The sequence below is a fragment of the Orycteropus afer genome, unplaced genomic scaffold (assembly GCF_000298275.1).
Source record: "Orycteropus afer afer isolate SDZICR_OR568_19922 unplaced genomic scaffold, OryAfe1.0 scaffold00045, whole genome shotgun sequence".
In the NCBI taxonomy this organism is placed as follows: domain Eukaryota; kingdom Metazoa; phylum Chordata; class Mammalia; order Tubulidentata; family Orycteropodidae; genus Orycteropus; species Orycteropus afer.
The window spans coordinates 5094164-5105534 of NW_006921632.1; the positions used below are offsets into that span (position 1 = coordinate 5094164).

At 39.9% G+C, this 11371-nt stretch overlaps 1 protein-coding gene across 1 annotated transcript; it reads left to right on the forward strand.

The window, feature by feature from the left end:
• Window positions 1-5999: 5999 nt before the first annotated feature.
• LOC103194481 (olfactory receptor 10AD1-like) lies at window positions 6000-6944 on the forward strand. The gene has a single exon (XM_007937881.1). It carries the CDS (start codon window positions 6000-6002, stop codon window positions 6942-6944), a length of 945 nt encoding a protein of 314 aa, XP_007936072.1.
• Window positions 6945-11371: the final 4427 nt, after the last annotated feature.

An 11371-nucleotide genomic window follows, 5' to 3' on the forward strand; every position in this document is an offset into this window, starting at 1 on the left:
TGAAACTAAATATCCAATAAGAATCTAATAACCAAAATATATATAAAACTTTGACAACAGCAAAAAGACAAATAAACCAGTCATTAAAATGGGAAAAAGACTTGAATAGATATTTCACCAAAGAGGACATTCAAACGGATACCACATGCATAAAAGGATGCTCAGCATCATTAGCCATCATCACTGTGAGATGCCAACCAAAACCACAGTGAGATACTGTTTCAGTCCCAAGAGGATTGGGGAAAAAAAACTGAAAATAACAAATGTGGGTAAGGATGTGGGCAAACTCACACCCTTATCCATCACTATTGGGAATTAAGAATAGTACAACCATTATGGAAAACAGTGTGGCAGTCCTAAAAATAGAACTACCATATGACCCAGCAATTCTACTCCTATGTATTACAAAAGACTTGAAAACAGAAAGCCAAAAAGAGACTAATGTTCATTGCAGCACTATTCACAAAGCCGTAGGTGGAAACTACCTAAGTACCCATCAACAGATGAATGAATAAGAAAAATGTGGTACATACGTAATGATACTACACAGCTAATAGGAGAAATAGATGGAACTTCAAGATATTATGTTGAGCAAAATAAGCCAAATCACAAAAGGACAAATATTGTATAATCTCACTTACATCAAAAGACAAGAAATAGCAAATGTATAGAAAACAAAGTTTATTAGTGGTTACCAAGTGCAGGAGGGAAGGAGCAAAAGGGGGTTAGTGGTAATGGGTAAATCACATTGTTTAAATGTAGGGTTGCACAGTCAATTATTGTAACTGCTGTCAATAATTTTACACCTGTAAGAAGTGGAATTAGCAAAATTTGTGTAATAAATATATTTACCACAATGACAGAAAAAAAGTACCTGTTGAGGCTTTTTATGTATAACCAAACATCTCATGGGATTTGGTTCCTGAGTTTAGAAGTTTAGGAAGATGGTTTCATGGGACATAATTGACCTAATAATGTGTTTAGTGCTTCTGTTCTACCTGCTGGTTTGTTGCGCAGTGTCTGGGGTCTTAAAAGTTTGCAAGCAGCCATCCAAGGCACAACAATTGGTCTCTGTTCACCTGGAGACACAGAGGGAAAAGGAGACTCAGGAAAAGGAGGATATGGAATGTGTGGCTAATCGCCTCTGTGAAGAGCTACCTTCTCTACCATGAGACTGGAAGAACTAGATAGTGCCACATTTTGATCAGTTATGAAGAAGATCCAGGTCAAAAGGGATAAAAGGCAGAACAGAATTTCAAATGCTTATGCACTCTACACTTTCTGGAGCCATGGAGATTGGCTGAATCCCTGAAACTTGCTCTGAGATAATCTTTAAACCTGAAATATCTCCTGAAGTCATCTTAAAAGTGAACAATAGTTTAGCTTAACTAGAGAAAAAGCTCTGCCTTGAGCATTGTGCTCGTTTAAGAACTATCTACATGGAATCAAATTGGTAACGGCAACTCAACAGGTTAGAACCTTAGGGGGCAGTGAGTTTCTGTTAATGAAGGAGAAGCAACTCAGAAAGGAGGGTGAGAATGGTTGCACAACTCAAAGAATGCAATCAATGCCACTAAATTGTACATGTAGAAACTGTTGGATTGCTATATGTTTCACTGTGTATACTATCAATAACAACAAAATGAATAAAATTTAGGGAAAAATAAATTGTTTTAAATAACAAAAGTAATAGAATTGGTAGTGAAGTAGAGATTTCCAGATTTGCGTATAAATCCCCTTTTATTATCAAATTCCCAGGGTGAAATTCAAATTCAAATATTAAATCCCCTTTCAATTTAATGACCAAAGACATTAATGTCTAGAGAAATTAAAGCCTAAAATTGATTCCCTTTTTCTTTCTCAATTTCTTTATTTGCTCAGTGTCTGCCAGAGGGGTTCTTATACCCAGGTTGGGTTGGGGTTCCTTTAGTACTGCAGTCTCTCACTAGAGTGGATCCTTCAGGGCCTCAAAAGTGTATTACTTCAATATTAAGCCTCTAAGGAGCTTTACTTTTAAAGAGTACAAAGGAACTCTGCCTCCTAAGGGTTAACCAATCTATAAACAGCGTAGTACCTAAGGCACTTGACTGCTAACCAGAAGGCTGGAGGTTCAAACCCACCTGCCACTCCTTGGAAGGAAGGTTGGGCAATCTACTTCCCTAGTGATACTGCCTCAGCAACTCAAGGAGGGGTCGCTATAAGTCGGGTCCGACTCAACAGCACATAACAACAACAAAGCTAACTTGAGACTGAGTGATAGGGGGTGACTCTCAAATCTGTGGACTTACTGAAAAAGTAGAGCCTAATATTCAAGGCAAGCTGCTAGAATTCAATTAGTACTGAAACAAACAAACAAAAAGACTCAAAAACTCAAAACATACTATATGAGAAAAGAGGGGACAGAATAAGATTAGTAATGTGGAAGAAATAATATGAAGCATGTAAAGTTTCACACCTGTACTATAAATTGCTGTACATATGTAAATTAGTAATATTACATAAGTAGATACTTATCTGTAATGGTAGAGATGTCAAAGAACAAGCAAGGTAATCAGACACCGTTTCTTTTCTAGTGTGGCCCACCAAGTCAGACTCACCTCTCTGGACCAGCTTGTCCTCAAACAGCATGAGATCTTCTTTATTACTTGCCACAATGATTCAGTGACAAACATCATTCCCAGCCAGAACACCAAAACAAGGTAGGGTTTAACTTCCATGAGATTGCCCCATTTATTTAGATAAATGCTTGATGGTTAGCCCCTAATAGTGGCTAGCAAGGCAATAGCTACTAGGTATTATAGAATCTCTGCCAAAATGAAGCACCAAAAATAACAAAACCCACTGACATCAAGTCAATTTCTAGGCATAGTAACCCAATTAGGGTTTCCAACATTGTAAATCATTAAGGATGCACACTGCCTCATCTTTCCCCTGCAGAGCAGCTTGTGAGTTCAAACCACTCACTTTTGGTTACCAGCCATATGCTGTAACCACTGCACCACCAGAGCTCCTTCAAAGAGGCACAGATAAGCATTCATACTTCTTCATATTCCTGTAGGTCCTATTAATTTCTTAGGTTAAACTTCAGTTGTTTCTTCTTCTCCTTCTCCTTCTCCTTCTCCTTCTCCTTTAACTTTTTATTGTGACATGGGTTCAGATTTCCAGAGCAAATAAGTTTTCCCTTCAACAACTCAAACACATTTTTTTTCATGCCATTGACTGCAGTCCCCACAATTTAGTATCACTCATCCCACTTCCCCTCTGTGTTTACATTTCCATTCCTCCTTCTTTCCTATCCTTTCCTGCCTTTGGAGCTTTGTCCTTAGGCAAATGCTGCCCTTTGGATCTAAAGTGGTTGATTGTCCTAAGGATTGCATACCTCCCTACTGTTGCTTTTCACCTCATACACCTGTCTATTGTTGGATGCAAGTAAAGCAATGGGGGTGAATTCACTTCCAGTCTTGAAGGGTCACTAAGGGCCATAGTCTCAGGGGTTCTGCCAGTTTCTATCTGACCAGTGAGCCTGCACTTTATTATGATTTTGAGTTTTGCTCCACATTTTCTTCTCACTCTATCCAGGACCATCTAATGTGATCACTTTCGGAGTGCTTGGTAGTAGTATCTGGGCACCATCTACTTCTGGTCTTGGGGTCATGGAGGCTAAGGTTCATGTGGTCCATTAGTCCTTTGGACTACTTATTTCCATGCATTTTTTACTTTCTTCACTCTTCTTTGCTCCAGACATTAGAGACCCATAGTTACACCTTAGATGGTCACTCACAAGCTTTTAAGACCCCAGTCACTACTCATCAAAGTAGGATGTATCACATTTTCTTTGTGGCCTATGCTGTGCCAATTAACCTTGATGTCCCAGGAGACTAAGTCATGAGACCTCAGGCCCAGTGACTCATTCCCTCAAGGTATTTGTTTATGGGTAAGAAGTTTTCACAACTTTGCCCCATGTATTCTCTACTGTATTCATTGATATATTTGCAGCATATGTAAATACATATGTAGAAATATTCTCTGTCAAACCTATATATATTCATGGATGTAGTCCCATTTGCCTTCCCACATCTGTTCAGCTTGCCTATCTAATTATGTATCTACTTGTAGATTATGGTTATTACTGTTATTGTAGGAATGTGTACGTAACATTATTTACCTCTGTTGCCTTTAATCCTTGTGCTCCTTCCAGTATCTACCTCAGTTTCTTCTTGGACAAGTCCCAGAGTTCTTTAGGACTTTGATGTTTTATACAGACACTGACCTCAGGCTTAATATGTCCACTGAGGCCAGATTGCTATTACTTTCTATCCTTTTCTGCCCTTTATGGGTTATCAAGATCAGTCCTAGAAATAAGTTCTAGAAGGAACAACCCAAAATGGAGAAGATGGAATGGCCTATTACTAAGACACTGCTTTGACCTTATCAGGAAATCACATACTAGAAAGAATCCAGAGCTAGAAGGAATAGCACTGTTAGGGTAAACCAAAAAAAAAAAACAAAAAAAAAAAAAACTCACTGCCACTGAATTTCCTCCTTGGGTGGTTCCGAGGTGGTTTCTCTACAGAAGTAGATTGCCCAATCTTCCTTCTAAGGACTGGCTAGTGGGTTTGAACCACCACCCTTCTGGTTAGCAGTCAAATGCCTTGGGCCTAAGTAATACTAAAAGAAAGTTACAGAATATAAGGATTTGTGGAAAAGAGGAGTGTCCCACCAGAGGTAGGTGAATGGCAGGAGACCATCACCAAAGAAGAGAGAGAGAGGGGAAGGAAAGAATGGAAAAGAGAAAATAACAGATAAGATAGAGTGAGAGTGTGTATAGAAGAAAATGGAAGAAGAGAAAATGAAGGGGAGAGTTCTCAACAGATCTGAAGGTTAAGAAGGAATATACTAACCATCCATGTCTCTGACAGTGAAAGTGATCTGATACATTCTACCTCCAATGAAGGATGAAAAGTAAAATAGAGATTTAACATGAACATATGAAGGACTTCTTAAAAGTTATGATAGTGAGATAAAAGCGTGAGGAGAATTCTGAATGCTCATTTTCTGAAAATTAAAAAAAAAAAATAACAAGATTTTTATCTGGAGGCAAAGGGAGAGATTAAAGCTTGCTGGAGGGCCATTCCAGTAAGGTTAGATTTTTGCTCATAGCTTGCCTTTTATCATCAGAATAGTAGGATCCTTTCTACCCAATGCCCTAAATTCCAACACCATTAGGAAAACTGTCTCTTGTTAGGAAAGAATTTTAAGAACTCACAATCAGGCCTCACTACCAGCAGGCATAGAATGGACAGCGATGTAGCAGCAGCAACAGCCAGGAAAGTGAGTGCCAAGAGGGAATGACAAGCTACACATAATTATATCCAGAGATATACAAATCATTGCCAGTTTAGGGGCAAGCCTGAGAGGATACTTCTATTTTCCCTGAAACTTCAACCCATTTATCATTGTACATAAGGTACACAAAGACTGAGCATTTCTTTTTTCTTGTACAAAACTATACCTTCAAATATCTCTCACATATAGTATAATATTCCATAAGTTCATAGCCACTATCCCCTCCCCTCAAACACTTCAATCCTCAATATCTTGAACCTTTCCTTATTTGTCATGGGTCACAAACCCCTACCATAGTACATATTTTTTCACCACTGAATGCTAATGTTAGTGGTTAATCTTTCAATATTCATGTCCCCAGAGCAGATGCAACACTTCAGTAGAGATCTCATCCAACCAGAGTCAAGTAGATGCACTATACTCTAGTTCTTAGTATTATGGTTTCATGTACACAGTCTATAATAACCCTAGAATTTTCATTACCCCATAAGACTGCTAACTTACCTAAGGTTGCAAATGTTTCAAAACTTTTAGTACCATTCATTCATCCTTCTCTTTTATAGCTAGGTTTCTGGACCCAAGTAAGTACCTTACATTACCCTAAAGCCATATTTTTTGTGCTTTTCTTTCCCTCCTTCTTCAACAGACCCCAGATGATGGACCACAGGAATAGCAGCACAGTGACAGATTTTATCATCATGGGCTTTGAACAGAGTTCCCCTTCCACTAAGGCATTGCTCTTCACCCTATTTCTAATCCTCTATGGCCTAGCCATGGCTATGAATGGCCTCATCATTCTCATCACCTGGACAGACCCCAGACTCAACAGCCCCATGTACTTCTTCCTTGGACACTTGTCCTTCCTGGATGTCTGTTTCATCACCACCACCATCCCACAGATGCTGATCCACTTGGTGGTCAAGAACCACACTGTCTCCTTCGCCTCTTGCATGACCCAGATGTACCTAGTCTTCTTTGTGGGTATGGCTGAGTGCATCCTCTTGGCTTTTATGGCCTATGACCGTTATGTTGCTATCTGCCACCCACTTAACTATGTCCAGATCATGAGCAGACAGGTGTGTGTGAGACTGGTGGGTACTGCTTGGGTTTTTGGGCTGATCAATGGCATCTTTCTTGAATATATGTCTATCCGGAATCCCTTCTGCAGAGACAACCATGTAGAAAACTTCTTCTGTGAGGCCCCCATAGTGATCGCTCTCACCTGTGGGGACCCCCAGTTCAGCATGAAGGTTATCTTTGCCGATGCCGTTGTGGTGCTGCTCAGCCCCATGGTGCTCATCGTCATCTCCTATGCCCACATCCTGGCCTCTATCCTTGGCAGAGCCTCCTCCTCCTCAGGTCGGGGGAAGACCTTCTCCACTTGTGCCTCCCACCTGACTGTGGTCATCTTCTTCTATACCTCGGCTATGTTCTCTTACATGAATCCCCGCAGCACACATGGGCCTGACAAGGACAAGCCATTCTCCCTCCTCTACACCGTCATCACCCCCATGTGCAACCCCATTATCTACAGTTTCCGCAACAAGGAAATGAAGGGGACCATGGTGAGAGCCCTGGGGAGGACTAGCCTGTCCTAGGCAGAGTCTGTCTAGCAGGAAAGGTCCTGGAGTGATAACTTTCCCATAAGATGTGATCAGCCCTGGCAGGTGGATAACTCTGTAAAGCATTCATGGCTTCATTTGTTGCAGCATCAGACATGGAAGTGCTTTTTGATGTCTAATGGTCATCTTTCTGACTTCAAGCATAGATTGAGCTTTCCAACCTTCTATTAACAATACATTTTCATAACTATAATGGCCAATATAATGAAATGGGGAATTTTATTCCAGAATTTGGACAAAGGAAAGCTGCTTCTCAAGAAAGGCCATTGATAAGGATGACCAGATCATTTTTTCTAGAAGACTCTTTCCAGGAGCTTTGGATTGGGAAAAACAGCAAATAGAGAGCCACAAGGGAATAAAAAGATGTGTGGAAGTCAGGAAAAGACTAGGGAGCTGGAGAAATATGTTGTGAGCTATGTGATATCATCCCTATATGGTGGTCCCAGATTCTTTAAGAAAGCTCCCAAAACCAGCAAGGGGACGAATTGTATGCCAAATATTTGTGGACAGATGGAGAGGATGGAGGACAGAAGAAAGTATAAAGAAAGCACTAACTTCTCAAGTTTGTAAATTGGAAATGGGACCTACAACAAAATCTCCCAGGGCCAGGGAAGCTTTGAGTGACATCTGTATCATACAAGAATATGACAAGAGCACTTTATATAATTTGCATCCACTTGAATGTTTTATCACTAGCCTAGATGCACATTGTGCAGTTTAAATATATCATACATGTATATGGAGATTCCTTCCTATCTCTTGTTTTATTTACAATACATTCACATTCCCTGAGACTCTCTACTTACATCTCTAATTCCCCCACCTCTATTCCTTATTTATCATCTAGAGCAGTGGTTCTCAACAGGGGATGATTTTGCCTCCAATGGTTATTTGGCAAAATACAAAGAAATTTTTGACTATCACAGTTTAAAGAGAGAGTACACTACTGGTGTCTAGTGGGTAGAAGCCAGGGATACAGCTACAATGCACAGGATATCCTTCAATGCACAACACAATTCCCCACAGCAAACAATTATTTAACCCAAAATGTCAATAATAGAGGTTGAGAAACCTTACTCCAGGGAAAAAAGTATTCAAAGAACAGTACAAAAAGGGCATGATGACATCTTCTGACCTCCTCTAACTTCACAGAAGGAAGAGAGAATCACCATCAACAGCCTAAGGTTTATTCCTATGAGGCCAGACATGCCACTACCATCCAGCCTTTTACCAATTCTGACACCAGCCATCCCTCCTACAGCACTCACTACTTCTCTGCTGGGTTCGATAATTTGTTGGAATGGCCACACAGAATTCACAGACAATACTTATGATTATGGGGTTTCTCAGGGAAGTAACAGGCTACAATCCAGGTTCAGGAACATGCTCAGGATACAATTCTCCAATCAGGACAGTCTCCCCTGTGCTATGCCCTCAGACTTGCCTCTCTGGCCCTTGGCCTCTCTGGCCCTTGGCCTCTCAGCCTGGCCTCTACCCTGCTTAGGTAAGGATTACAAAGCTCTTTTAGCTCTGCTGATAGGTACACCTAGGTACACCCTGCTCCATCAGCAAGCCTCCTTCCCAAGAGCACTCAGATTTCTCACTCTGTGGGCCAGGTAAGTCCACCACTCTGAATCATGCCTCTTGGTTCCATTTAGCAGAGAGACCATCTGTCTGTAGAAGCATCTCTCTCTGCCAGGGCATCTCTGAGATATTAATACAAGGAGAGAAGAGACAGAAACAAACCATGAAGAAAACAGATTGCAGAATACCGTCTGGAAAGCCACATTTTCAGATTACCTGTGGGCAGGATTTCTGCTGGCACTGCCAAGACAAGCACTGTTCTATTTTAGTAGTTGTGATAAAACTTTCTCTAACGTTCTTGTGTTTGTCTCTGTCTGATCCTACACTAATAATTAATAGAACTTTTCCTGTCCAACTATGCCCTTCCCTCTGTTACTAACAAGGACTCCTATTTACATTCTGCCTTTACCTCCAATAGTGAAGAAAAACCTCATCCACCTAGCAGTCTTCCTTCCCTTTCTCACCAATTTGACATTCCAGTTTGGTTCAGTCCCACCTCTCTTCACCCCTACTCTTCTTCAGAGGGGCTTCTCCAAATGTCATTCTGTGTACTATGTGGAAACCCTGTATCCTTTTAGAGAAATACTCCATAGAATTTCAACATTTTGTCTCATTAACTTCACCAATCTCCTTTCTTTTACCAATACCTAACTTTCTTCCAGAAAAAAATGAAGCTACCCTCTCATAAATATATGAAAAGTGTTAAGGAAATAATGACCTATAAAACACCAGTTTTGAGAGAATATCCCTTGGGATGTTTGAAAAATGGATGCAGCACTGAAGGCACTTACTTGCCTATGCCAAGAAATTTAGAAGACAGAACCTGGCCAACTGAGTGGAAGAGACCCATATTTGTGTCCATTCCAAAGAAAGGTGATCTAATGGAATGTGGAAATTATTGAACAATATCATTAGCATCACATGCAAGTAAAATTTTGCTGAAGATAATTCAAAAATTGTTGCAGCAGTATATTGACAGGGAACTTCCAGAAATGCAGGCAGGATTCAGAAGAGGACATGGAATGAGGGATATCAGTCAGATGGATCTTGGCTGAAAGCAAAGAATACCAGAAAAATGTTTACTTGTGTTTGATTAATTATGACTGTGTGAATCATAAATAAATTATGGATAACATTGTGAAGAGTGGGAATTCCAGAACACTTAATTGTGTTCATGAGGAACTTGTACATAGACCAGGAGGCTGCTGTTCAAAGAGAACAAGGAGATGCTGCATCAGGGTTGTATCCTTTTATCATACTTATTCAATCTGTATGCTGAACAAATAATCTGAGAAGCTGGACTGTATGAAGAGATGTGTGGCATTAAGATTGAAGAAAGACTTTTTAACAACCTGTAATATGCAGATTACACAACCTTGCTTGCTGAAAGTGAGGATGACTTGTCGCACTTACTGATGAAGGTGAAAGACTAGTCTTCAGCATTGGTTACACTTCAACATAAAGAAAAAAAAATCATCACGTCTGGGATAATAAGCAGCATCACAATAAATGGAGAAAAGATTGAAATTGTCAAAGATTTCATATTACTTGGATCCATGGTCAACAATCATGGAAGCAGAAGTCAAGAATTCAGATGTATTGCATTGGGCAGATATGCAGCAAAAGACCTCTTTAAAGTGTTGAAGAGCAAAGATGTGACTTTGAAGACTAAGGTGCACCTAACCCAAGCCATGGTATTTTCAATAGCCTCATATGCGTGTGAAAGTTGGACGATGAATAAGAAAGACTAAAGAAGAATTGATGCCTTTGAATTGTAATGTTGGCAAAGAATACTGAAAATGCCATGGACTGCTAGAAAAATGAACAAATCTGTCCTGGAAGAAGTACAGCATGAATGCTCCATGGAAGCAAGAATGGCCAGACTTCATCTCACCTACTTTGCTCATGTTGTCAGAATGGACCATTTTCTGGAGAAGGAGAGGGTCAACAAAAAAGGGGAAGATCCTCTACAAGGTGGATTGGCACCATGGCTGCAATGATGGGCTCAAGTATAGCAAGGATTCTGAGAATGGCTCAGGACCAAGCATTGTTGGTTTTCTGTTGGTAGGACTCTCTTTAGCATTTCTTATAGGATTGGTCTGGTTTTCACAAATTTGCTTAATTTCTGTTTCTCTGGGAATGTCCTAATTTCACCATCATATGTGAGGGACAGTTTTGCTGTGTATATAATTCTTAGTTGGCAATTCTTTTCCTTCAAGACTTTGTATATATCAACCCATTGCCTGCCACGTCTGGCACAACTGCACAGGTCATGAAATGAAGCGACACTAAAGGATTAATAGTTTTCTTTTTTATTTATTAAAGAACGGGGGCCAGGTGAATGTCCTGCATGTTCTGCAAGAGCGACCCCTGATGTGTCCGCTCTGCTTTACTTATACATAAGTATACAATTACATCATTATTCTTTGATATTTCTTTAAAACAATCAAGTATACAATCAAATATACAATCAAATATTCTTTTACAATACAATCACATATTTCCTTATAAAAACCAAGTATTAATTAAAAGTTAAAGTTTTACTCTTTCCCGTACCCAAAGGCATTTTCCCATGTCCAAATGTATTGGTTAATTAATTAGGTTAACATCTCTTGCAGGATTAGTAAATAATCACTAAGATACGTCATTCTAAAACATAGTATGATTGTTAAGGTACATGATTCTAAAGAATGGTTTCTAAGGTACTATTCTTTGGGCAAAACGTTGTTCCAGGGAGACAGCAATCATTCTGCTGGGACAACGTTCCACCCCAGGAACACAAAGCTGAAGCCAAGCATCCATTTATTCAATCGCAGGAG